A 25,212-nucleotide genomic window follows, 5' to 3' on the forward strand; every position below is an offset into this window, starting at 1 on the left:
CCATTATTTATTTATTTATTTTTATTTTTATTTTTCAATTTCGTTCTTTTGTGGTATGCACGGGACTGGAGACAAGAACAAATGAACCTTCGTCAATGACCTTGGAGCACCGTACGTATCGTCAGTACCGTATGTATGTAATGTTCAAATCCAGGTTCCCAAATGACGATTCCGGAGACTCGGAGTCAAAAAGTTGACCTTCAACTTGTCTCTGTAGAACATTCCGATGGCTGCACAGAATAGTTTCTTAGAACTGTCAAGATCTAGAAAAACAAGTAATCGTCAGAAGAGTCAGAATTTTGACATCGTCTGGGCATCTTTTTGGGATCAATTGCTTGGTGTGAAGAGTAGGCAATTAAGTAGGACTAATCCGGTGGCCGTGCCACCCATCAATCGTGGGGAAAGGCTCATCGTCTCGTGGTTCCTCCGTATTAATGGAAACGGCGATTACTTTACCATTGTAGTACCTGGAATACAAGTGCAAAGTCACTGACTACTAGTGAGTGACGGATTCATTTAAAGAACTTCCACCCCCGATCGACCTCTCCAAGAAAACCGCCCCCTCCTCGTCCTCCTCCCTCTCCCTCTCCCTTATTTTTCGCTGGCCCTTTCTTGTCTTCAAGGATCATTACTTGTTGACTCGTTTGGTGTTAAATCCCCCTTCAACGAGGACCCACGGAGATCTCGTTCGTTACTAGTTTCCCTCGTTTACTGACTCCTTTCCTCCTCTCGGCGGCGATTTTGTCCCGCGGTCCTTCATTAACTGGCGTGCCCGTTGATTGGGTCTTGATTCTCATATATTGTCCAATAATCAGTGGTCCTGCGACAGGTCTTATTTAATTGATTCCTCTCTCGCTCTCTTTTCGGTAGGTTCACTCACTTTTTCCTTTTTTTTTTTTTTTTTTTTTAGCTGAGGTGAAAAACGTGTGTTTGGGATTGTCATTGGAAAGTATGATAAACCTGCTTTTAATTTTTTTTAGCGTAGGGATCAATGCCCGTAGTGCTATTTTATTTTGTTTTTCTTTGCTTTTCTTTTTCCCCTGGGGTTCGATCTATATCTTCTGATACCGATAAGCTCCAGTGACGAGGGGAACAAAAGCAAAGGAAATTGTCAACTAGACTGGTGGCTAACGCCCACATCTTAGTGCCTGCTGCAGTCTCCTGTATAAACGTCACACATCACTGCACATTCCCTTGTCACAGTACTTATATTATCGGCATTATGGTTCGCATTGTTTCTTCTCTGCTCCTGGCCTCTTTGGCCTCCACATTCGCTTGGGCCGACACTATCAAGTGCGACGCTAATAACAAATGTCCGGAGAAATACCCTTGCTGCTCGCGTGAGTTCTCTTCCCTATTCGAACATAGTGTAACGCTCGTGCTAACGTTTCTCCGTTAGAATATGGCGAGTGTGGAACTGGCGCTTACTGTCTCGGCGGCTGTGATCCCATGCAGTCGTTCAGTCTTGACTCCTGCATGGCCGAGCCGGTTTGCAAAAGCAAGACCTACAAGTGGGACAACCTCGACAGTGCTGCGCTGAACACCAAGTATCTTGGCAACGCATCAGCGTCCGATTGGGTCTACAGCGGTTTCCCCAAGGTTGAGGATGGCAACCTGATCCTCACCATGCCCAAGAACAGCGTGGGTACTTTGTTCGCAAACAACCACTACGTCTGGTATGGTAAGATCAAGGGAAAGGTAAAGAGTAGCCGTGGCAAAGGTGTCGTGTCTGCTTTTATCCTGCTTTCGGACGTCAAGGACGAAATTGATTTTGAGTTTGTCGGCTACGACTTGGATAACGTTCAAACCAATTACTACTGGCAGGGTGTTCTGGACTGTAAGTGATTCGTCTGCCCCAACGGTGGAATAGCTGACGCTGACACTGACGCTTTGGCTTAGATAACAATGGTGGAAAGGCTCCTACGGGCAGCAGCACTTTCGACGACTGGCATGAGTATGAAATTGACTGGAAGCCCGATGCCATCACCTGGTCAGTCGACGGAAATGTCAAGCGGACGTTGACCCGGGAATCAACCTGGAATGAGACCGCAAAACGCTACCAATTCCCTCAGACCCCCTCGAGAATGCAGTTGTCTCTGTGGCCCGCCGGTCAGGCAAGCAACGCTGAAGGTACCATTGAGTGGGCCGGTGGTGAGATTGACTGGGACAGCGAGGACATCAAGGACAAGGGTTACTACTATGCGGAATTCGGAGAGATCACCGTTGAGTGCTATGACCCTCCGTCAAACTCGGGAGATGGCAAGAAATCGTACATCCTTACCAACAAGGACGGCCTTGAAGGCTCCTTCAAGCTCACCAACAACGACACTGTGCTCGCCTCTCTTGGTGCTACCGGTCTCGACCCCGATCTCGGCGCCAGCACCTCTTCGTCCTCGTCTTCGAGCTCGACCACTAGCAACAGCGTTCCTGAAAACCGCGGCGGCTCTGGTAACGAGCCTGGTGCAGGTGGCTCAAATAGCACCAGCACCGGCAGCAGTGGCAGTGGCAGTGGCAGCGGTGATTCTGGATTCAGCCAGGGGAGCAACGATGACAGCAATAACAGCAATAATTCGAATGGCGCTGCCTCTGCGAACGAGCGTGTCATGAAGGGTTCCTTCTTCGCTGTCTTGGTCGCTGTCGTTGTGCTGGTTGCTCTATGAACCAGTGATTAACAATTTTGGGCCCTTGCCTTCATTCTTGAATATTCTTCTCTCTCTTTTTTTTTTTTTCTTTCTTTTCTTGGGTATATAACACTTACCCCCCTTTCTCCATACCAACGTGGTTTTGGTGTGTCTGTCCTGTTAAATTTACCTTCTATACATGGCGGTCCCTCACTCTTCATGTCTGTCGCCTTATACCAGTTAACTACTTTATTCTGATTGGATGTCCTGATGCTTTTAATGATCGCGCGTGGCGATGCCGCAAACGGCGCATTGCATGCCGTTTGATACTCATTCTAATACCCTTGTTTGCGTTTTGATGCTAGTATATGTATTTTTAATTGATTGGCTCGGTGTGGATGAGTATCGGATCAATGAATATAATTTTCTTCACAGCTTTCTACTTTTGCTGTAGTCCATCCGCATGTTTCGTATACATTGTTCATTCTGTATATTTCCCTTCAACGGCAACACTGCTTTCACCAGGCTCTTTCAAGTACAATCATTGATAGAACCTTTATTCCTGACTACAACAACGAAACCACAATGCCAACTCATTGTTCCCCTACACTCAAGATGAACACGATCCATCCAATTCCAAATAACCCACGTAATAAGACACAAGAACAACCATACCAACTAAGTTAAAAACTTCAAATACAAGCTGAATCCCACCCAGTCCCACCCAAAACCCTCTACATCTCGTAAACTCCCCACATCCATACCTGATATTCACCATCCCAGCAACCCAAGCAACACATCAACGAACAAACCCAAACACCACCACCAATAACAAAAACAGCAATCACGGCATCCAAAAAAAAAAAAAAAAAAAAAGGAAAGAAAAAGAAAAGGAAGAAAAAAATGTGCTACTACATCCAAATCACCTACCTGGACTGTCCGCACACCAAGTTCGAAATCGATCAATTGTGTTATCACGTCCTGGAACAGCTTCAGCGGATTTATGATTCCCAGGAATCTGAGAATAATATCCCTTTTAATGTCCCCGATTGTTGTCCTGATGGGGTTGATTGGGTAAATGGGGGGAATATAAGGGGTGAGAGGGTGGATGAGGGTGGGTGTTTTGAGTGTTTGGGGTTTTGGTGATTCGGCTTTTCTTCTTCTTTTTCTTCTTTGGTTGGTTTGTATGTGTATTTTTCCTTTCTTTCTTTATGGTGGGGAGGGGGTTTGGGGTGGGATTTTGGAGTTTGTTGGGGGGTTTACTTATAGATTGGTGTTGGCTGGCGTTTTGTTGTTAGGGTTAATTTGTCATAAGAGATGTATACTACGTACTTATTGGATACCAAACTATTGTTGATCCGTATCAGTTATAATGAGCTCGTATATCAAACTACAATCATGGAGATATCAATCCTTTCACACAATTTCACAAAGCAGTACATCTATAGCAGAAGCCAAAACCAACATATATAGAATCATAGATTAAGCCTAGAACGCCAATTCCAAGAACGCTAGATGGTCTGTGGTATCTTTCAATGCAGTTCTCCACAGCCACATTCCCTCGTGTCTAAGTCCATGGAGCGCTTCTTGAATTCTCCATGGTAGGTATCCAAGCCCTCGGTGCGGACGGCTTCGCCCAAGGGGTCTCCCAACCAGCTGAGAGATGTGAAGGTGGAGGGTTCAACCTCAGGCTTCCATGCCCACTCGCTAGGCGTTTGGAGTCGCCTGGTGACTTCTTCCACGTCTACTTCGAGATAGTCGGAGAGGAAGGCACCGACGTCGGTGTTCTCGTTGTTGCCCACCAGACGCCAGGCGTCCTTCGTCGAAGAGGCATAGATGTTCACGTCGACGGCTAAACCATGGGTTGTTAGCTTGTACGTCTACTACCGAGAAGGGAGGGGGAGGGGAACATACCTGAATGTCCATGCGTGGACCAGCCGATCTGCGCCCTACGGCTGATGATTTCGGCAAAAACGTAGTCTTTAGTATAAGGCAGTTTGGGATCAAGAAGATGGTCGATTTCCGCATCCGTCGCATCGAAAACGCCCAGGGATTTCTCCAATAGTTCGCGAGCGAATTTGCGCTGAGACTTGGCATCCGTATTCTTGGAGAGGTATTCCCTGAGTGCTGCGCCGGCAAACTCAGAGGAATGGCTAGCGTTAGCTAAGACGCCTGGCAGCCATTTGTACTCCGGATAAGCGTCATGCAGCTGTCGGGCCGCAGCCAGACCGCCCGTTTCGTGGTCGGAGGTACTGACCACCACTCCTGGGGTAGAGTCTTGCTCCAGGAACTCAAGGACGGCTGCGAAGGCCCGGTCGTAGGCTAGGACTTCGTGGACCTGTGCTGCGGGATCGTTTCCGTGTCCGGCGTGGTCGATGCGGGAGCCCTCGATCAAAATGAAGAAGCCCTTGTCGCTGTCTGCGGTGGCTTGGCTGAGGGTCTTGAGTGCGGTACGGGTCATTTCTTCCAGGGATGGGTATACACCGTCCTGGCTGCGACGGTCGATTTCATAGGGGATGTCCTTCTCCGCGAAGAGACCCAGGAGCGGCAGCTTGGCTTCCGAGCCGCCGTTCAGGGCATCGAAGGCCTTCCGGTCGTTCAGATAGTGGAAGCCCTTTTGGCTTGCGATCTCTACTAAGTCCCGGTCATCGCCACGGCAGCTGCCTTCCGTTGTATTGGGGAGGAAATGGCAGCGTCCACCACCGAACATCAAATCCACTACATGGCCTAGCGGGTGTTCGCCGATCTCCTGCTCCGCAATACGATCCTCATATTGGCGAAGGTTGACATGCGAAGCAAAACAGGCAGGGGTAGCATCCGTAATCCGAGTGGTGACGACCAAACCGGTCTTATAACCAGCCAAGGCAGCAGCCTCAAGCACAGTTCCACAAGGCGAGTGGTCAGGCAGTACGGAGATAGCTCCATTGTAGCTCTTCTGGGCGCACGAGAAGGCAGTAGCACCGGCCGCCGAATCGGTGACAAGGCTGTTGCTGGATCTCGTTCGGGAAGTACCAATGATGTGGTCATCCAGCACGAGGGTCTGGTCCACGGGCAGTCCCTCCGTGAATTGTCTGTAGTTTCTAGTCATAGTCAAACTAGTGGGTCCCATTCCATCGGAGACCATGAAGATCAAGTTCCGCTTTCCGGTCGGCTTGCCTCCGGGGCCCCAGGGTTGCTTTGCGTTATGGTTTTTGCTCGTTTCATGCTGGTAAACTACGGCGAGGACTATCACGGCGATGGTAGCAATGAATGCCCAGGAGAAGAGACCGACGTCTTTCCAGAAGGCCCATTTGCTGCGTTGCTGTTCACGGTGGGTGCGTTCGCCTGTTAGTAAGGCATCCTCTTCTTCTGCATTCCGAATCGAGGAGTGGTCGGAGGAAGGGCGCGGAGCCAAAAGGGGCTCTTCTCGCGCCATGGCTGACGGATTGCCTTCAGAGATCGACTTAGATGCTTAATTGCAATGGGGCTGGATCACAGACATCGGATAGAGAGGTGTTATGGGAATGAGGAGAAAGGGAGACGGTGAGGAGAGATCGATTCAGGTGAGTTGGGGTATGGGCTTGGCACGGGGCTTTTGATACGTCACGTTGCCCAGGGGGGCCTGAAATTGCCGTATTCAGTTAGTCTCCTCTGCATAGTCGAACTATTGGTAGATCATTTCGGAGTACTCTGAACATGGCATATAATATTACACAATTCTAAAAGTTTGATATAGTTGTACAAGATTCCTCCGACGAAGAGCATCTACCGTCCCTTCCACCCAATCGGAATCATAGCCGCCGCGATCTCAGACACTCCTCTTTCCGTCGCAAGCAGATTGAACTGTGCAGCGGCATTCCTAGTATCCAGAACCTCAACACGAACACCCAAGGCATTGATTTGTCTCCTGGTCTCAGGGGAAAGAGGAAAGACAGAAGCGCCCATACCAATAATCAAGAGGTCTGCCCGTAGCATTCAGTTAGCAAAAGCCCCCCCCAAGAAGAGGATCAGAAAGAAAAAAGAAAAAATAAAAATAAAAATAAAACCTACCGGGGCGAGGCCACACGAGTCCTAAAAGACCCCAAGCTTGTTCGTCAACCTCAAACTGGCCTTTCTTGTTCACCATAGCATTCTTTTCCCCACTCATCGCTGTCCACGGCCTCCATGAGAAAGCTTCGCCTCCAACAAGCAACAGACCATCGCCGTTTGTGAGCTTGAGGCCATTATCCAAATGAAATCCATTGTCTAGACAAGCATCAATAGCGGTAGTAGGTGCGGGGATATTTCCGAGCACGTTCAGCGCAGCAAAGTCCGTTTGCGTATCTTCTGTTGACTGCGGGCCCCGATCGCGGCTCGCTGGCTTTGCGGTGTGTGCACGAGGTACCATCCGTACGGGGCGGGCATGGCTGCTGTTGCTGCGGTATGTTTGTACGTAGGGGGTGATTCGAGAGATGGGAGATACCCAGCGGGCGTTCGCGCAAAGTTGGTTGGTAACCTTGGGAGCCGAGATGGATGTGCGCAAAGCGCGGAGCAATTGGGGTGTTGGAGGGTGCATCGTGACGATGATGTGAATGTAATATATTCCTCGGAAATAATTAGTATTGGCTTGTCGAGTTCGGGACCTAGTCAAAGGGATCCGGTCAAAGGGATCGAGAGCGAAGTAATACGAGTGGAGATGGAGATTTAATCTGGAGTTGCGATGATCGATAGCCCGTGATGTAAACGATACCTGACAGCCTCAGGCAACAATGATGAGTAAGACTTCGTAGTATCGGTTATCATTGGACCATTCAACTCAAGTAGATCCAGTGAAGTTATTTACATCTGCCTCCATTATCCTTCAAGGTTGCACGTTGAAAGTTAGGATAGCGGAGTGCAACAGAAACTAACAGCACTCGTTGTGCTAAGCCGGGCTAGTTCTGGATGGGATACTGCCATCTAAACTAAAAGCAGAGACCTATTATCATCAAATGCCCGCAGAAGTTTCCACAAAGTACTCCGTAAGGTTAACACCAAATAGCACTACTAGTATGTCGTTATAGAAACTGTTTCACTCTTTCCTTAAGCCTATTGTTGCAATGCTGCCGTAGAAGCTCCGCCTCCTGTTTGAACGTCCAGTCATATATCTGGTCGTCTCTGAACCCTTCACGCCGAAACAGTTTCCGGAAAGTCTCTCGCAGATAGGCGTAGTCAGGCGTCGCCTTCAAAAAGACATGCAGGAAGTATAGATTGAACGCAGGCGGCAGGCCTTTGCAAAGCTGTTCGACATGTATATTGCGCTTCATCTCAGCCACGGCTATTTGTCTCTCCAAGTCTGTACCAGTTGTTGCCCAGAACCTCTCCCACGGAAGGTGGCCTTTGAGGAAACGAATGAGCACATATCCTAGGCTTTCCATGTCATCGCGGGGGGATTGTTCTATATCTGATTAGCAATCTCATCCCAGTATACAACAGAAGTGAAAGAGTGAAAGAGAAAAGAAACGTACGCTTCGCATAATGCGCCCGCCAACCTGCATATACCTCTGTCCCCTGCAAACCCACGCCAACCCCGGGATTCCTCTCGCATTGACGCCTATCGTGACGCTCCCGCTTCAAAATCTGATGGTCGCTCAGCGCACTATACCTCTTGACGAAGCCCAAATCCGCCACATAGACCCTGTTCGCCTTCCTCCCAACTCCTATAAGAAGGTTTTCTGGCTTAATATCTCGATGGACACAGTTTCTCGAGTGAAGCTCCTGAAACCGACATATCAACTGATCTGCCAGTAGGAGTACAGTCTTCAGGGAGAATCTGCGCCCACAGTTGCGCCACAAATGGCCCAGGCTGGGCCCCAGGAGCTCAATGGCTGTGGCATGGTATCGTTGATCTTGTCCTGCCCAGTAGAACTTCGGGACTCCCATGAGTCCAGCCAGGTAGCGATACCCACTGACCTCGCGATGATACGATCTGTAGCCTGCTGGCTCATGATAGAGCTTTATGGCTAGTTCTTTGCCCGTTTGGTGATCTCTGGCTTGGAGAGCTATCAGGTCTGTAGGTCTCGACTTTTGTTGAGCTGGGCCGTACCTATGTATACACTGCCTTCGCCGCCACTATCTATAGGGCGGATTAGCTCGAACCTGTTATTTATGAAGTTTTTCTGCGGTGGAGTCCATGTTAGGAGGCATTCTTGGGTGTGGAAAGACTGACATACCAGTGGCAGCGGTTTCATAGTGGAGGTATGATAGGTCCTTGCATGGTTTGGTTTAGGTGGGAGATAGGCGCTGGGTACAGTATTTAATCATACCTAGCATTTACTCGGGACTATATCTCTTTGTTGAAAAAAGAATGGGTTTGTTCTCATGGAATGGACCTGTTCCTTCTTTCCAGCATTGGTACTTGACTGACTCAAAGAGCAATGGTCTGTCTACTATTCCTATGGTCCTACAGGACAAGCGTGCACACATATAACAAGAAATAGGTAAATACCGGCGGCAAACAGGTTCATATCGATTGCAACCGGAAAAGAACCGATGAAGGAACTCTCAGGACCAGCCTGATCAGTCTATAAGGGTGCATGATCCGTTCAACGAGCGGTCTTCTATTGCAACTCACTGCAAGCCAGCAGCTTCATGTCATAGACGCAATGCATGACCCCCGGCGCATAAGTCTTGACCTGCTCGACATGTCGACATTCCGCCAAAGCAACAGCAGGATCCTGCATCCCAAGAGCTTCAGCCCGCAACCTCCCAATCTCCAACGTGAAATCCCCCTTCTTCTGCTCGATCTCGCGGACGTCCACATTCTCATGCATATGGACCCAACCGCCCAACTCCGCATCAATCATCCTGCACGCATTCCCCCACGCATCAACAGACGTCGGAAGAAGCCCTAAGTTAACATGACGAATGCGATTCCACTTCTCCTTCCCCTTCCCCTCCATCACACCACGAATCTCCCTCAAAATATCTGCCGCAAACCGATTGTCTCCATGAAAGAGGACCACGCGATCTGTATCCTTCAAGCTGCCCACCAAGTCCAGCAAACTCTCACTCAACCCTCCATCCTCGCGGACTCTAACAACCCTACACCCCCAGCCATTCTCCTCACACCCTCGTCGAAGCCCTTCAACCGACCACCCATTGATTTCCCACCCCCAAACCCGCTTCACCCCCCGTTTTAAATACGAGAACACAAAATACCCAATCCCAGCATACATATCCACAATGCCCACATCCGAAAGAGTCTGCCCGCCCAACTCGCCCACTTCCAGCCCCTCAAACGGCGCCGGCCCATGGCCCAAAACCCGCGCTTTCTCAGTAACGTTCCCGCGCGAGAACATCGTATAAAGCGGCGCCCAGACCTGCACAATCCCATGGTTCTGCATCGTGCGCACCCAGAACGCCCGTTCCAGGTCCTCGTCACTCGGTTGGCACTCTTCACCAGCGGAAGAAGAAGAAGAAGAATCAGTACTAGCACCAGCAGGAGGCCCAAAGTCGCCGTACAGCGGGACAAGGCCCGCGGGACTGCGCATGCGGTTCTCGTGGCCTTGTGTGTCTGTTAGCGCTATGGGCGCGTTGATGGCAACGTGCGTTACGCCCATGCGGCTGAAGGCCTTTACCAGCGAGGCGTAGAGGGCCTGTTGCTGCGGGGCTGTTAGAGATTGGTACAGGGCGCCCCAGGCTGAAGGGCTGCTGAAGGCATTCACGGGGAGGAGGAGCATGGGCTCATAGACTGTGAAGCGTTTTGGGAGACTTGTTTGTAGGGTCTCTGGTGAGAGGCCATATTGGGAAAGTGTTTCTGGGGGGATGTTGTTTGTCACAAAGTCTTGGATGCCGATTTGGAGCGGGTTGAAGGATTTCTGGTGTGGTTTTTTGCTGCCTTTTTCATGGCGAGTGAGCTTTTTGGTGGTGGGGAGCTGTGATAGGGGTGTTGTTGTTGTTGTTGTTGTTGCTGTTTCTTGGTTCATTTTTGATATTTGTGTTGGGTTGGGTATTGGGGGTTGGTGGGATTTGTATGTAGTACTGGATGTATATCTTTCCTTTTTTATATGCAATTATGATTCTTGTGGTTGCATTTTGTGTCTGGGTTTATATATCGTTGGTATTCAGTGGATATGTGACTTGGTAAGCAGGCACAATTTCTCCGCAAATAGGCTGATAACGCCTGCAGATTTGCGATCTTAGAGTCGCTGTTTTATTGTCTCTATTTTATAGTCGAGCTCGGCGGACTTCGTTAATTTTCACAAATCGTCAATTTCTGATGATATTTTCCACTTTTCACTACCTGTGTCATGTGACCGGTATCTACAATACGGTATAGACTGAGCGATAGAAATATTTACGTATGTCCTCTTTAAATATCTTCTTTACTTGGTGGACTTGCGCCTCAGGATTTGGGGAAGGAGTGTTGGCATCATAGATCCACGATACGCTTTTGCGTCAAAAACGAACCATGCATTCTTGAAATGCGCATATAGTACAACGTGCCAAGTTCTTGTAGAACTTACACGAGACTCTCTACTGAAACAGAATGATGTTAATGCATGGATCTTCGTCTTCATATTAGGATATATTGAAAATGCGACGTGAAAGTAGTATGGTACTAAAGATAGTCCATGAGATGGCTGGGAATAACAGAAAGCAGGTAGAAACAGCCAATGCTAAGAGGAATACATTGGATGCCTCAAACTGGGGAAGGTGAAGGGATGCGTGACTAGATGATTGATTAATTAAAGAGAGTAGATAAAATCAAACCCGCTGTTGTCAACTATGGTTATAAGGCACAACACCAGAATGAGTCGTAACGAACGTAAGCTCTTAGTAAGTAATATGGGGAAAGACGGTCAATAATCCGTCACGGAGTATCCTAACCTATCATTTGCATCAAGCACTCTGGAATTCAGATTAGCACTGTTAATGGGGCCCAAGCAACAAGGATTACTTACGAGTATTGTTTGGTTAGGGTTCCTTCTCCTCCTTTCGAAAGATCGATGCTAAAAACGTAGAAATTGCCGTCGCTAGTCACCACCATCACTTGGGGCGTGTTGTTGCTCATTGCTACAACACTTCGCAGGGGTCCGGTGTTGCCATTACCCCCGGGCCCGGGATTCGACTTCGGAAGTTTGATCCAGGCAAAGTCTCGCGCTGGTTCCCACATCTCACTAACACCTTTCGGAAGATAACCACCCACCTTGGCAGCAAATGAGTTTCCGACATTTTGTGAGGTTCGTCGGATCATGCCCATCAGGGTGCCATTGTGTTTCCTAGAAGAGAATTCGGCCGAGTCTTTGTCACCACCTGTTTCATCCTCATCCGGAGAGTTGCTTAGAGAGCTCTGGCTCATGGTTCTTTGGGGCACCGAAGGGGATGCCAGAGAATTTTCCGAAGATTGACCTTGACTCAACTTGAACAGATGTATAGTTTCGGTGGAGGATGAGACGCAAAGGAGGGTGGAGGTCGTGTTGAACGACATGCTGTAGATCCTGGAAGGTATCGAGCCTCGCCTGAATTGATATAACTTGTGTCCGTCAGGAACGGAGAAGACCCGAATGATAGTCCCTTTATCAGAAGCGGTAGCTATCAGAGTACCATCACTGTTGAGAGTTATGCATGCTAGTGGAGATCGATGGGCTTCTATGACATTGATTGCTTCTAGCTTCAGTGTATCGAATATCAGTACTTCGCCGCTCGTAGGTGAAATATGTGTGTTCCCGGGAGGCGCATGGGACGGAGGAGTAAAGGATGTAGGCGGAGCTTTATGTGGAAGAGGGTATGCGAGATAGCAATTATCGGAGGAGGGAGACAGAGCACAGATTGCTGTGAGATGTTAAAATCAGGGCCAAATCAAAGATGGTCAAGAATATAAGCCCTTACCACTTGGATTTGGAGACGTCTCGATGGTATATAGTAGCTTCATGGTCTGGATGTCATAGAGATAGATCTGGTCTTCTAGAACGATGACGAGCCGTTTCCGGTTTAATTTAACCGCCAGGACAGTGGTGGGAAACGTCAACTCGCATATTGTGGATTGGCGCTATAAGAACCCGGGAGATGTTAGAATAGATTCTTAAGGACATGTAGAGTCACAGGCAGTGAAACGCATTAGAGGCTGGGTGGTTCAAATGACTCGATTCTTCATACGGGAGGCGATACGGTCCTTGATTTGCATGCGCAAGGATTCTACGAACCTTTGTATTAGTGATTTGCAAGCGACGTGGTGAGAGAATCAACGCGACCAAAGATGTCGAAAATAGCATCTCGATTATAGCAATGTTCCCTTCTTTGGTCTCATAGCTCTTGGCGAAAGGGTCTGTTGTGAATATGCGAAACCCCTTGGCAGTCGCTGCAAGCCGTTAAGAAACATCCTAAGAAAGAATGAAATGGCTTAAGGGAAGTCCTTACCCACAGCCAAGTAGCTGTAGTCCTGGTTGAAGGTCACGAAGTTCATTGCCATCTTGTCTGGAGGCGATCGAGTGGAGCGATGACGTCCAATCCAGTTCTCTTCTCTAAAGTGTACTGTAGACTTGGAAAAGCGACAAGAATAGTATATATATCTTCCAGAGCTTAGCAAAGTAGAGCAGCGAGACCGCGCTTCCTTTATGGAATCAATAAAATTTATTGTTCTTTGAGCGGAGGGGTACAACCGATCCCATCACAGGGCAGCTTCACGTTACTGACGATCGTCGCCGGACATCTCTCGTTCTCAAACGGCGTTCGCGACAAAGCTCCACGGTGAGTTATTCCCTACAGGGCAAATACGCACGGATGCGATCGTCGCTGGACGAAGAAGACGTTGGGAAACGAGCAGTTAAGTTGACCGCGGAGAGTCCGGGGGATCGCTGAACAGCAGTTCGTTCTGCCGCGGTCTGAATGCGTCAGGCGTCAGGCGCGGCAAGCGAGCCGTTCTTCGGACGCTCGGGCCACATCTTGTTCTTCGGCGGGTAAAAAAAATATTAGAGGGCGGGCGCTATTTAACCCACAGAACAAATCCATGCAACTTCCCTCTTCACAGTCCAGAGAAGGTCATTGCACTATGGGATCTGCAAAGAAACCAGCCATGGCTGGAGTTAACTCTAAGGCTGAGAGGGAAGCCGACTTGGTTATGGGGGTGAGTTTATATGAATTGTTGCGGCGCTGCACACATCCCCACCAATTGCTTGCCTAGTCTATCTGCGCCTAACTATAATAGACAAATAACAGCAGTATTGTCTCCAAACGGAGCGTCGAAATGCTTTACTACCCCAAGCCTCATTTCTTTCGCTACTTCGTCAAGAAACCTCAAAGACGGTCGCCTTTGATCAACCGCGGATATTGGCTGCGCATGCATGCGATGGCGGAGACAGTGCGCAAGTTTATGAGAGAGCCATCAGACAAGCCTAAATTTGTCTTGAATCTGGGATGTGGATTGTGAGTCGTAGAAAAGCTCCCGGGAAGTCGGCCGATCAAAAAGACACCGTATGCTAAGTTAGATTATCGTAGTGATCCGCTCCCATATATGCTTCTCAGTGCCGACAACGACCTGTGTAGAGACACGACCTTTGTGGATATCGATTACGAGAAACTCATGGTTAATAAGAAGACGGCTATTCGCAAGGCCGACGAGATAACACAACTACTTGAGGATGTAGAATTCCTGCCCGACTATAGTGCCGTGCAAATTCGCAGCAAGCACTATCTAGCCGTTGGGTGCGACTTGAAAAACCTCACTAAGTTGGATAACGTGCTTAGAGCAGAAGTCCTGCCTTCTGAATGCGCGGTTCTTTTCCTGGCCGAAGTCTCTCTGACGTATATGGACGTCAAGTCCGCCAATGCGGTTGTCAGCTGGGCTTCAAGGCTAAGCAATGGTCAGAATTACCCCTGTGCATACTTGTCTGAACGTTATCGATTAATGAATGCTGACATTGTAAGTGAAGATGCTCAGTTCTGTATACTGGAACAATTCTTCCCTGATGGCCCAGACCATCCTTTCGCTTCGACAATGATGAAACATTTTAAAAAGCTTGGTGCACCCTTATACTCGATTCACGAATATCCCTCCCTGGACGAACAGGAACAGCGCTTTAAAGACGCTGGCTGGAACCACGCGCATGCTAGAAGTCTCTGGGACTTATGGTCGGACGATGAATTCGTGGACGGCTCGTTGAGAGCGTCACTTGATGCCATTGAGCCTTTTGATGAGTGGGAAGAGTTTGCGCTTTTTGGGTCTCATTACTTCCTTCTGCACGCCTCCACTAGGCCTCGGATCTCGGATAAGGCCACAAGAACAGTAACCGGGCTTGATCCGCAGACGGATAAGTCTGGTCATTTCAAGTTGCTCGCCAAATGCCCCCCTGGAAGTGGCCAAAGACGGTTCGGAGCTGTTATTCCTGACAGTGATAAGGCTGTTGGTCATCACTCTGGCCTCGGTCGGCAGACTCGTTTATCATCAACAGAACTATACACCAAGTCAGAGGGTACCACCAAAACTCATGAGTTCCCTCCCGGAGACATCCCTGCACGGATGTGCCATACAGTGACTGGCTTAAGCAACCAGGATTGTCTTTTAGTTGGTGGCAGAGCTTCACCATCATCAGGGTTCAAGGATTGTTGGGTAAGGCAAGGGAACCAGTGGCGCTCGACTCAGAGCCTTCCGACCCCCCGATTCAGACATAGTGCTGTCAAAGTTACTCTTGATGCTGAATATGTTCTCGTATACGGAGGTAAGACGAGCGATGGCACAACATTAAACACGTGGTTGGCGTGGAGCAGCAAACAACAAGGCTGGCAACAAGTTGAGACCAACGTAATCAATATCAAGGCTCGGTTTGGGGCTTGTGTGGGAAGCATTGACGACACTTCAGGCGTACTCTTTGGAGGAATCGGGGCCGAGGGAACTATTTTGGGGGATTTCTTCACATGGAAGTTGCACCAGCGGAGCGACGGGTCTTTATTCATGGAGCTGACCGACCACACCGAGGACTTGCAGAGAACCTCGTCCTTATTCAATCAAATCCATCGATTTGGAGCGACTGTCAATCAAGCAGCGTGGGGACTAGTCATTGTTGGTGGTATTGTTCCTCGAGAAATCATTACCCATGACAAGGAAATTATGCTTCTTGATTCGACAGAGTTAACTAGATGCATTGCCAGTGGGTGGCCCTCGAACCACACCATCATCTCGGCGCTAGGGCTCGGAAAAAGACTTGATGGCCCGAGACCCTTACTGGTAGGCCATGTCTCCTGTGCCATTGATCCTAAAGAGGTCCTGATATTGGGTGGTGGAGCTGTTTGTTTCTCATTTGGAACATATTGGACCGAGGGCACATGGCTTCTGCAGGACGTGAATTCGACTACTGAAAATGACTGGACCTTGGTTTCAGAACCAGTGGAACAAAATAAGTCGCAGTTGGAAAAAGCGACATCCAAGCCATCAGCGCAATCCCAGAACGAACCTTATGGGGCGGCGGAAGTGATCACACCAATTCCTCGCGTATGTGTCCAGAATTCCGCACAATTTCAAGAAATTTTAGCTGAGGGTAGGCCGGTGATTATCGAAGGGTCGGATATTGGCCCCTGCACAGAACTCTGGACCAAAGAATATTTGACAAGTGCCGTGGGTGCTGACCACAAGGTGGGCCGGAAAATCCAAATGAACTTTGTTGATTTCGTATACTAAATAAACATGAAACTAGATTGTTGTGCATGAGGCACAGTCGGAACACATGAGTTTCCAAACCAAGAATTTCTCATATACAACCAAAACATTCGGCACCTTCATGGACGAGGTGTATGCAGGCGGTCGTCAGTATCTTCGAAGCATTTCTGCCGAACAGCCGACTAAACTACCTGCCAGCCTGGCTGTGGATTTTCCAAGTCTAAGCCGTGATTTTCGCCTGCCAGAGTCGCTCTCCGTAGTAACTGATAACACTCACAGCTCGCCACTTAGGATATCAGGACCGGTCACATTATGGCTTCATTACGACGTAAGTGTGAAGTGAGTTACATGACGTGGATGAATAGGAGTACTGATCCTTATCTCTGTACAGGTGATGGCGAATGTCTTGTGTCAAATCCGTGGCGAGAAGAGACTCATTCTCTTCCCACCAAGTGATGTGCAATACCTTCATGTGCCTCCTGGGGCCTCAAGCTCTACCATCAATATATTCCAAAGCGATGGATCGGTCGCCTCGATTCCCCATACGTCGCCACAAGAAGCAGTCTTGAGGCGTGGCGATATCCTATTCATCCCTCCTTTGTGGCTGCACACGGCATCTCCAACGGGTGATCTCAGTGTTGCTGTCAATGTCTTCTTCCGCAACTTGTCTAAAGGGTATGCAGCTGGTCGGGATGTTTACGGGAACCGTGACCTGCAGGCCTACGAGAAGGCGAGGAATGATATCCAGAAGATGGCTAAGTCCTTCGATGGGCTTCCAAGTGATATGGCCCGCTTCTATCTGCTGAGGCTCGCCCAAGAATTAAAAGACAGGGCAGAAAAATAAGTCACTTACCGTGTCAATCGGACACAGACAAGAAGTTGGATAAGATTTGAGATTTCGCCCTTGATGCCCAATCGCCCAGTAGAAAAAGGACTCATAGATGTGCTGCGCCAAGTAGCGTGGACCTCTGTTTTTGAATGCCCGGGCTCCACCGTTCGGGGCTAATGCATTACTTCAATTGAGGAAAGGCGAGAAAGCTGTCCTCGATCCGGTCGAACCAGCTCATGCGACGACCATTCTGGCAATGCGAGAAGATCGCTACGAACCTCATGAAAGGTGGCCTCGATATTCTATCCGGTAGTTCAAAGAGTATTCCGTCTGGAGAAATGTAAGGAAGCGACCGAGAGTGCCGGTTCAATCATAGCAAAAGTAATAAGTTTGATAGTCATATCTGGCCATGTACGCGCCAGCATACTGTACGAAACACGTCTGGACAGTTGTTGTTGCCTGTGAGTCATGCCAACCCCTTGAAGTAGGAAACGCGCATTGTATTAGTGCCATGTCACAAACATGCATTGCCCGTCTTCATATAGGATGAGAAACCTGAGGCTGCATGCCGACCCTAAGGAACGCCTGCTCTTGTATTATTTACCTATCGGGTGAAGGTATGCGGCACTGTTCGCAGCCAGTTAGAAGCTGGAAGCCGGCGATGGCAGAGTTTCGGGCACGTTGCGCAACGTCAGCATTTATTTGTTTGTTGAAAGAGTAATGGTCGTGTGCCCAATCAGAGAGTTACGACCCGTTAGTGCTATAATCCATGGCCATCTTTAGCGATGAACCAGTGACACATTTCCATGTCCCGTGCTGCAGGTGAGAAGATGCAGGTCCCACTCCGAGGTTCAAACCATCCGCCTTATTATCTAGAGGTAAATGTATTAGGATAAGAATAATACCTTGAGAAAAGTCAAAAACCAGATTGATAATTATTCTGCCACCAATCGGTACCTTTTTCTCTCACCCCGAATCGGAAATAGTGGTGTGGGATAAAACGGGGATTACCAGATCTCAGCGTCATTCAAAGCATTTCCGACTCATGTGTTACTCGTTGAATAATCCGAGGAGTGGGAGGACCCATGACACAGCAGCACCATGGATCCATGCTTGATAGACATGGGTAGGGGATGGGAAGGAGACCATGCGGATGTCCCAAACCAATAATCAAGACCGAGATCGAACCACTTCGTTTAGTGGCTCTGGAGAGGTTGGAGGAACGATCCCATTCGCTGGGATGGACAATCTTGCTCCTTTCCTTGTGTCGCCTTCAGATGGTCCAGAGCGTTGAAAGGGTCCGTCCTCCCGGTCTTATTGGACCTTACCCTTGAAGTGTTGGCGTCAAGACTTCGGGGTGTTCTGTCGAGGTGGTGTGGGGGGGGGGCCAAAGACTGATAATTATTAAGAAAAATAGATTGTACTCCGTACCGTATGTAATCAGTGCGGGCACCTTTTCTTTTTTAGTTCATGCCTTAGGGGTCAGGGAAGGCCTGAGATAGATTTGCAGATTTGAATGGAACTGAACGGATGGAAGGATCATTGGCCGCAAACGGTAATACGGTTGTTATATGTTCTTTTTAGTACCCCGTAGGTCAAATCCCCAATCAGATGTGGGGAACGGATGCCCGAAAAACCAGGATGGCGATATAGTCGTGATGAGGCAGAAATTACTATGTACGTACATTCATTTTCAAATAAGAAAAAAAGACACTATTGAGAAAATAGGTAATTGATGAATGAGTATTTTTTATAATTGACATGATAAGTTGAAAGAAAGAAAAATCATTCAATAGAGAGGGGTTAATCCCGAGAGATATTTAAGTAATAATTAAGAGGAAAATAGAGGGGAAATGAAAAATAAAGATGAATTAATTCGCATGATACCAAACAAAAAACACCCCCCATGCTCAGGCTCTCATGAAATGGGGGCCTTACTAGTGTGGAAAGAGTTAGCCGTGAGTTACTAGTACTAGGCTTTACCCCTCCCCACCCCCGTACTTTTCTACATACTTGATTTCTGTGCGACAAGGTGAAAATATCCCCAATCCACCCGTCGACTATACTTAACCCAGGCTTTCATTTTCTATCCTTCTCCCATCTTTCATTTCCTCACCCTTCTGTGGCTTTTCATTCTCCCCCTTCTCATGGAATTTTTCTCTTCCTGGGGTGTTTGTGATTAGAACCTGTTGCAGACCTTCTCCGGTACATATCAAAGTTCCCTTATCGCTGTGGGGCATTCCCTTATTACTGTGGGTATTATCCGGTCTCCTACGTAATGTCCTCCCCTCCTTGTTGGGTGCGAACCAATCCGACTGTCGATCCGATCACTTCAAAGTAATGTCGCTCAATTCATCTGCTGACTTTCATTTTACGCTCTTTCTTAGGCCTGCGGAATCTTCTTGAAGCGTGCGATGTATGCTATATGCCCTTTTCGACTGAACATCTGAAAACAACCAAATACTAACCCGAACAACAATACAGACAGCTCTCACGCATGTGGATACAATTGCATGTCGAGCGATTTTGTAAAGGATGTGTCGTTGATCGATCGTCGCTCAGACTATCTGGATATACTCAGCCTTAGCATTGATCCTATATACTTGTTTCCCTGCACTTAACATACATTTGACACGAACCTTGTTCGAGCACCATGGCGACAGTCGTGGTACAGCAACAGCAGCAGACGCTGCGGCATTCAACCCCTCCACCCACGGGGATTTCGCCAGCACTGAGTCTGAATAGAAACCCTTCGCCGATTCCAAACAAACATCTGCCGTTCTGTCCGGAGGGTCCCGCCCCAGTCATATCTCAAAATGCATCACTATTGCACAAGGAGGAAATCACAGACCAGACATCTTCCATTCTATATCCACCGGATAGCTACAAGCAGCTGTCGAGCTCACCCGCGGTGTATTCGATAGATGCAGTTACTCTAGAATCAGCCCTAGACCATTGGGCTTCCCAGCCGCTCCCAGACCCTAGCAAGGTTTTCCCATGGTTACACGGGCTCCATCCCGACAACCATCTACAGTTGGGGTTTTTCACAAATCGGAAACGCTCTCTTCGTCGAATCCCCAGAGTTTGGCGGGGCATTACTATTATCAAGGTTGGCGGAGATCTAATCAGAGGGAGACTGAAAGGAGCAGTATCTCTCGATGAGGTCCTTGCCCCATCAACTACAGAGTTCCTTGCGGTCGACCCTCGGGAAGGGTTTTCTGTGCGCAACTTTCAGATTCAGACTGCGAAATTAGCTCCTCTGTCTGACATTGTCATCTACGGAGAAGATAGCGTTACCCGAAAGCAGCTACTAGACGTTGCAGGAAGAGTTGCAGCTGCACAACATCGTTGGAGAAGCAAGAATGATCTGGAACAGGTTTTACCGGTCTATAATACGTTCGTCCTCTCGTGTAAGTAGAGACTTGTCGCCCACAGACATTGGTGTCGGGCAAGAGCTAACCATCAACAGCTACCTTTTCCGAAGTCGAACAACGTGCCCCTGGCATCGTTGCCATTAACGCCCGTGGACAACTCACTGGCCACACTATGGATTTCTGTAGGTATTCCACCCCGTTTTTCACAGACCCAAGCTTAACAGAGGATCAGTTCAATGGGAACGGTGGGAAATGTGTGACATGTCCCGGGCTTCTGAGATTTCGACCAATGTCTGGCAAGGGCCAACCCCTGATTATCTATTAAGACCTGGGACTTGTGAGCCTACAACTGGAGAGTATTTTGATCTGTTGATTGAGGCGAGCGACTTTGCGAGCCTCCCGGGCCCTCGATTCCTGGCGAAACTGAATAAGCAACTCGATGATGGGCCCCAGCGGTTGGAGTTCCCTTCGTCTGGGTCTATTCTTCCGCCATCAGGTGATGATAGGGAGGTGGATGATCTCGTCAACACCGTGCGGTGGCTCTACTACTTAGCAAATCCAGACGAACCAGAAAGCCGACCGGATGCCGACGGGGATATCGCCATGGATCCTATTCCCAAGAAACCTCGCAAGATACTTATTCACTGCCCAGACGGCTATACAGAAAGCTCATTGCTGGTCATCGCCTACGTCATGTTTGCCGAGGGTGTGACAGCGCCTGACGCCTGGCTTAAACTCCACTGCGACAAAAAGCGGAACTTCTTTGCCTACCCATCTGACGTCACATTTCTAAGCGCAGTCCAGGCGAAGTTATTACACGAAAGCCCTGCGACACCAATAGGCAGTCTTACCGAGCTCGCTGACCCTCGCTGGTTCAGTTATTTCGATGGTTCGCTCCCCAGTCGCATCCTGCCATATATGTATCTCGGCAATTTATCACACGCAAATAACCCAGAAATGCTGTGGGCTTTGGGCATCAGACGTATTCTGAGTGTTGGCGAGTCAGTTACTTGGACTGATTCCGAGGTGGCTAAGTTCGGCGCGGACAATATTATGCACGTTACCCAGGTTCAAGACAATGGCATAGACCCATTGACTCAGGAACTTGAGCGTTGCTTAGATTTTATCCGTAAGTACCAGCTATCTGTCCCATGAGGCTATCGTCCAGAGTATAATGTCAACTAACATGATGGCACTGTAGGAAAAGGGAAAAAGCACGGAACGGCTACTTTAGTCCATTGCCGAGTAGGGGTTTCGCGATCAGCGACCATCTGCATAGCAGAAGTTATGGCATCATTAGGCCTTTCGTTCCCAAGGGCATAGTAAGTATTATTCAAGACACACTGGTAAGCTTTAGCTGACAGGAGTAGTTGTTTTGTTCGCGCACGACGGCTTAATGTTATCATCCAGCCACATCTGCGCTTTGTGTAAGACCCCCAAGTTCCGATTTTGTGCAGCTTATTTTATTGCTCATCACCTTTCCGACGCTTCGGCTAACGCAACCATTCAGCTACGAACTCCTGAAATGGGAAGAACTGCTGTTGCAGAGACAGAACAAGTCTCCAAAGAGAGAACTTGAATGGCCCACAGTGGCTCGTGAAATTGCATTGATGAACAAACCATACTCGAGATAAGCAAACATCGAGCGATATCTTAGGTTTGGACTGCGAATGATAATTTTCGCCTCAGAGCGTTACGGCACGTTTAGCCGTTATGCAGTGTTTTAACACCAATTGTCATGATACAGAAGTAATCTGATTTTTGATAACGATTGATATGTGTGGCATGAAAGATAAACGAAGGAAACGGCTGGACGAATTATGGAAAATTTGGGTCACTTTTCTTTTTTTTTTTTTTGGGGGGGGGGGGGGCGTTTAAAGGATGCGATCTACTCGAATGATGTTACGTCTTGCAATGCATGCCACGATATGCTTGTCATGTATATAATCATGTCTTTCTGGTCAGCGTTTGCCGTATAATAATAACCTTCAGCTGAATTGGCTATGTGTATACTGTGCTTACCCGAGGCAGATAATTACCCAAATCACCCTCACCCTTGATATCGTTTCATTGCGTTTCGATCCATCTTCGACCAGCCGTTCTCACTTCGGAGTGTCCTTGGTGTGTAACATGGAATGGTATACTTCCATTTCCTCTTTCTATTGTTTCCTTTAAAAGCGTTGAGAGTCTGACATGCCTGATTGTGGACCTACGATATGCTATAGCATGAAAGCATCTAGCGAGGATCATTTTCGCCCAGGTACTTGCGAGTGTTCTGATACAATCAAATACCCTATATGATTATGGTAATGATGTAGTAATAGACTAAAGGGGTAGTAGTAGATGGCTCCTGACAACTCTCCACGAATCAACACCGTTCAAAAACACGATATAGACCCTTCAAATCAGCTACCTCAACAACACCCCGAAGAAGTCGGTTCGTCGCAACCAGGCGAGATCGAAGCGCCGGGAATACCACATGTTCCAGCATCCGAGCTATCTGTAATCGACGATTCCTAATGAGTTCATCTTCTGTATCTATATTTGGGGATTCCTCGTTCCCATCATTTTCCGTTGGTGGCGGAGGGGGCGGCAATTGCTCTGGTGTATAGAACGCCGCGAGCTCCCGCAGGAACGTGCGGAAGCAGTCTTCCTCATTTGTCCAGTCGACATAAGGACCAAGCCGAAGGAGGAACCGGGGGAGTTTCCCCAAGCACGGGGGATAGCCTTTAAGTAAGAGTGGGAGGGAGAGCAATTCGCCATCTGCAGAGATCTGGAGGGAGAAATACTCATCGAGCATCTCGCGTCTGTCTATGAGTGCTCTGGCGACTAGGTCTGGTGCGTTGTCGAAGATTTCATTTTTCTCATTTTCTTCGTTTGACTTAGCTTTTTGGCTGCTGGGGGCTTCTCGTTCGGCCTCGGCTGCGATCTGGAGGAGATCGATGAGCTTAGGTGCTGGGTCTAGTTTTATGACGCCAAAGTTGCCGAAATCTGTGAGGCCGATTTGGTAGAAGAGCTCGTTGCAGAACATCCCATAATCGACAAGGTAGAGTTTCACTCCTGATTGGATGGCTGTTATGCGTCGTCGCTCGTCGACGAGGCCTACGTAGGTGTGGGAGGCAATGGTTTCCGTCAGAGTGTTGTGCATTGCGCTGCGGACACTTGCCCGTAGGTTCTTCACGGATGTGAGGGCGATCCGAAGTGGTTCGCGATCGGTGGTTCCGTATTGCAGTCCTTCGTCTAGGACGCTAGAGGTTGTTTCCGCTTCTGTAGTGTTGAGAACTGCGGGGGACAGCATGGAGGTGATTTTGCGCACTTTGGAGTCTGTGCGAACCAGATTATGTTCGTATGGCTTTTTCATTGTTGCAGGCGTTTTAGGAGTACGGCCTTCAGCGTCTGTTGACTCGGGGTCGCGAGGCGCCGGTTCCATCGTTCTAACACCAGGAAGAAGAGTTTGTGTCAAGAAAGTTCGGCTTGAGTCAACCTGGGTAAGATTTGACTTGATCTCCTGGCATATACACTCGATGATCTCATCTTCGTTTAAGAAATTGACTTCGCGCTTTGTTGGATGGACATTCACATCCACGCGATGCGGTTCGATTTCCAGGTCGATATAGGCAAATGGATGTCCGCCTTTGGGCAAGAAACTCGAGTATGTCTGCTCAATTGCTCGTTTTACTGCCGTGGACTCCACAGAGCGGTGGTTGATGAAAAGAAGGATAACGGTCCGTTTGACATGGTAATTCGCGTTTGTGACATAGCCAGAAGAGCGGAATCCTAGCTTCTGGTTCTCAGCCTTGAATTCGACAAGTTCGTTGGCCACTGCGCTTCCGTGAATCTGACGAATTCTGTCGATGGTATTGGCAGCTACCGGCGTTGAGATGCTCACGCCAGAGTCGCCGTGTTTGCGGCAGGAGAACGCCACGCCAGAGCAATGTACGGCGTAACGGCCAACAACATCCAGTATCTTGGCATATTCCTCACTCGCTGAACGGAATGCTCGTCGCCTCGTTGGGACATTGTAAAAAAGGTCCTCGACCTGATCAAATTAGCTGAAGTTGCAGCAGCTGATAAAGTTGGCTTTCCGCTCACAGTTATTTGAGTGCCACCTCGTCCAGCTGTGGCTTTGGGGGCCGCAGGTTGCCCAGGTTTTGGAGGAACAAGCTTTCCATCACTGTAATGTGCTCTCCAGGCACAACTCGAGCCAGCAGTTTTGGTAGTTACGGTGAGATGAGCTATATGGCTGATACTAGCTAATGCCTCGCCACGGAAACCGTACGTACCAATGGATGATAAATCTTCGAACTGTTTTAGCTTCGAGGTGGTGAACCTTTCACAGAGAATGGGCAGGTCATCCCGCTTTGTTAAATTAGTGATCGCTTTGCGTACCAATGCTGACGGATTTGACTCACGTCTATGCCGTGGCCATTGTCTGTGATCTGAAGCAGTTTCAGTCCACCATCTTTTACCAGAATTTCGAGGGACGTTGAGCCAGCGTCAACTGCATTCTCGATCAATTCTTTCAAAGCGTGCATAGGAGCTACTATAATCTCCCCAGCGGCGATCTTATTCACAACATCGGGATCAAGAGCCTAGTCGCGTTATAAGTTGGATATGTCGAGACATGGCTCAGGCTGTTGGAACTGACTCTGATTCTTTTAGGTTTTTTCGAAGCTTCATCTTCTTCAGCAGCCCGTTTGGTGCCACGAGGCTCTGGGACATCCACGTCCATTTCAGGATCCATGGGTCTCGAATGGAGCTGTACTTATCGATAAAGTTCTATTGTTGTCTATCAGC

At 48.6% G+C, this 25,212-nt stretch overlaps 9 protein-coding genes across 9 annotated transcripts; 3 read left to right on the forward strand and 6 right to left on the reverse strand.

Annotated features, from left to right (window-relative positions):
* The first annotated feature begins 525 nt into the window (after positions 1 to 525).
* On the forward strand, positions 526 to 3,063 carry utr2 (putative cell wall glucanase (Utr2)). Its single transcript, XM_032069094.1, has 4 exons — positions 526 to 866; positions 1,146 to 1,340; positions 1,400 to 1,837; positions 1,900 to 3,063. The coding sequence occupies exons 2-4, from the start codon at positions 1,223 to 1,225 to the stop codon at positions 2,658 to 2,660; spliced, it is 1,317 nt and encodes a 438-aa protein (XP_031921409.1). The 5' UTR covers positions 526 to 866; positions 1,146 to 1,222; the 3' UTR covers positions 2,661 to 3,063.
* Positions 3,064 to 3,971: 908 nt separating this feature from the next.
* Positions 3,972 to 6,188, reverse strand: BDV27DRAFT_137892 (alkaline phosphatase). The gene is made up of 2 exons (XM_032069095.1): positions 4,536 to 6,188; positions 3,972 to 4,473 (listed from the first exon to the last, which is right to left on the reverse strand). Exons 1-2 carry the CDS (start codon positions 6,034 to 6,036, stop codon positions 4,154 to 4,156), a joined length of 1,821 nt encoding a protein of 606 aa, XP_031921410.1. The 5' UTR covers positions 6,037 to 6,188; the 3' UTR covers positions 3,972 to 4,153.
* Positions 6,189 to 6,312: 124 nt separating this feature from the next.
* Positions 6,313 to 7,265, reverse strand: BDV27DRAFT_137893 (Mth938-like domain-containing protein). Its single transcript, XM_032069096.1, has 2 exons — positions 6,651 to 7,265; positions 6,313 to 6,562 (listed from the first exon to the last, which is right to left on the reverse strand). Exons 1-2 carry the CDS (start codon positions 7,153 to 7,155, stop codon positions 6,366 to 6,368), a joined length of 702 nt encoding a protein of 233 aa, XP_031921411.1. The 5' UTR covers positions 7,156 to 7,265; the 3' UTR covers positions 6,313 to 6,365.
* A 371-nt stretch (positions 7,266 to 7,636) lies between these two features.
* On the reverse strand, positions 7,637 to 8,809 carry BDV27DRAFT_150534 (kinase-like domain-containing protein; the record flags this gene model as incomplete). The annotated part of the gene is made up of 4 exons (XM_032071232.1): positions 7,637 to 8,016; positions 8,087 to 8,611; positions 8,665 to 8,737; positions 8,792 to 8,809. The coding sequence occupies 4 exons, from the start codon at positions 8,807 to 8,809 to the stop codon at positions 7,637 to 7,639; spliced, it is 996 nt and encodes a 331-aa protein (XP_031921412.1).
* Positions 8,810 to 9,067: 258 nt separating this feature from the next.
* On the reverse strand, positions 9,068 to 10,553 carry BDV27DRAFT_169553 (tRNA(Phe) (4-demethylwyosine(37)-C(7)) aminocarboxypropyltransferase). The gene has a single exon (XM_032075069.1). It carries the CDS (start codon positions 10,544 to 10,546, stop codon positions 9,179 to 9,181), a length of 1,368 nt encoding a protein of 455 aa, XP_031921413.1. The 5' UTR covers positions 10,547 to 10,553; the 3' UTR covers positions 9,068 to 9,178.
* A 967-nt stretch (positions 10,554 to 11,520) lies between these two features.
* BDV27DRAFT_150536 (phosphoinositide binding protein ATG18) lies at positions 11,521 to 13,032 on the reverse strand (the record flags this gene model as incomplete). Its single annotated transcript, XM_032071233.1, has 4 exons — positions 11,521 to 12,395; positions 12,453 to 12,612; positions 12,767 to 12,921; positions 12,981 to 13,032. 4 exons carry the CDS (start codon positions 13,030 to 13,032, stop codon positions 11,521 to 11,523), a joined length of 1,242 nt encoding a protein of 413 aa, XP_031921414.1.
* A 27-nt stretch (positions 13,033 to 13,059) lies between these two features.
* On the forward strand, positions 13,060 to 17,056 carry BDV27DRAFT_150537 (tRNA methyltransferase PPM2; the record flags this gene model as incomplete). The annotated part of the gene is made up of 8 exons (XM_032071234.1): positions 13,060 to 13,122; positions 13,242 to 13,310; positions 13,591 to 13,686; positions 13,768 to 13,985; positions 14,058 to 14,422; positions 14,492 to 16,188; positions 16,250 to 16,540; positions 16,604 to 17,056. The coding sequence occupies 8 exons, from the start codon at positions 13,060 to 13,062 to the stop codon at positions 17,054 to 17,056; spliced, it is 3,252 nt and encodes a 1,083-aa protein (XP_031921415.1).
* Positions 17,057 to 19,041: 1,985 nt separating this feature from the next.
* Positions 19,042 to 22,272, forward strand: pps1 (tyrosine/serine/threonine protein phosphatase PPS1). The gene is made up of 8 exons (XM_032069097.1): positions 19,042 to 19,293; positions 19,429 to 19,457; positions 19,526 to 20,451; positions 20,511 to 20,597; positions 20,648 to 21,544; positions 21,617 to 21,737; positions 21,786 to 21,842; positions 21,926 to 22,272. The coding sequence occupies exons 3-8, from the start codon at positions 19,695 to 19,697 to the stop codon at positions 22,047 to 22,049; spliced, it is 2,043 nt and encodes a 680-aa protein (XP_031921416.1). The 5' UTR covers positions 19,042 to 19,293; positions 19,429 to 19,457; positions 19,526 to 19,694; the 3' UTR covers positions 22,050 to 22,272.
* Positions 22,273 to 22,783: 511 nt separating this feature from the next.
* Positions 22,784 to 25,159, reverse strand: BDV27DRAFT_150539 (mismatch repair ATPase MLH1; the record flags this gene model as incomplete). The annotated part of the gene is made up of 4 exons (XM_032071235.1): positions 22,784 to 24,454; positions 24,508 to 24,774; positions 24,828 to 25,007; positions 25,064 to 25,159. The coding sequence occupies 4 exons, from the start codon at positions 25,157 to 25,159 to the stop codon at positions 22,784 to 22,786; spliced, it is 2,214 nt and encodes a 737-aa protein (XP_031921417.1).
* Between the last annotated feature and the right edge of the window lie 53 nt (positions 25,160 to 25,212).

The sequence above is a fragment of the Aspergillus caelatus genome (assembly GCF_009193585.1).
Source record: "Aspergillus caelatus strain CBS 763.97 unplaced genomic scaffold BDV27scaffold_342, whole genome shotgun sequence".
Taxonomy (NCBI): Eukaryota; Fungi; Ascomycota; class Eurotiomycetes; order Eurotiales; family Aspergillaceae; genus Aspergillus; species Aspergillus caelatus.

Coding starts and splice junctions, on each gene's coding strand:
- BDV27DRAFT_169553 (XM_032075069.1), bottom strand. CDS start 10,546: ATGAACCAAGAAACAGCAACAACAACAACAACAACAACACCCCTATCA.
- BDV27DRAFT_137892 (XM_032069095.1), bottom strand. CDS start 6,036: ATGGCGCGAGAAGAGCCCCTTTTGGCTCCGCGCCCTTCCTCCGACCAC. Junction 4,474..4,535: donor GTCCACGCATGGACATTCAG/GTATGTTCCCCT, acceptor CCCATGGTTTAG/CCGTCGACGTGAACATCTAT.
- utr2 (XM_032069094.1), top strand. CDS start 1,223: ATGGTTCGCATTGTTTCTTCTCTGCTCCTGGCCTCTTTGGCCTCCACA. Junction 1,341..1,399: donor GAAATACCCTTGCTGCTCGC/GTGAGTTCTCTT, acceptor TTTCTCCGTTAG/AATATGGCGAGTGTGGAACT. Junction 1,838..1,899: donor CTGGCAGGGTGTTCTGGACT/GTAAGTGATTCG, acceptor GCTTTGGCTTAG/ATAACAATGGTGGAAAGGCT.
- BDV27DRAFT_137893 (XM_032069096.1), bottom strand. CDS start 7,155: ATGCACCCTCCAACACCCCAATTGCTCCGCGCTTTGCGCACATCCATC. Junction 6,563..6,650: donor ACTCGTGTGGCCTCGCCCCG/GTAGGTTTTATT, acceptor TGCTACGGGCAG/ACCTCTTGATTATTGGTATG.
- pps1 (XM_032069097.1), top strand. CDS start 19,695: ATGGCGACAGTCGTGGTACAGCAACAGCAGCAGACGCTGCGGCATTCA. Junction 20,452..20,510: donor TAATACGTTCGTCCTCTCGT/GTAAGTAGAGAC, acceptor AACCATCAACAG/CTACCTTTTCCGAAGTCGAA. Junction 21,738..21,785: donor CTTTCGTTCCCAAGGGCATA/GTAAGTATTATT, acceptor TGACAGGAGTAG/TTGTTTTGTTCGCGCACGAC.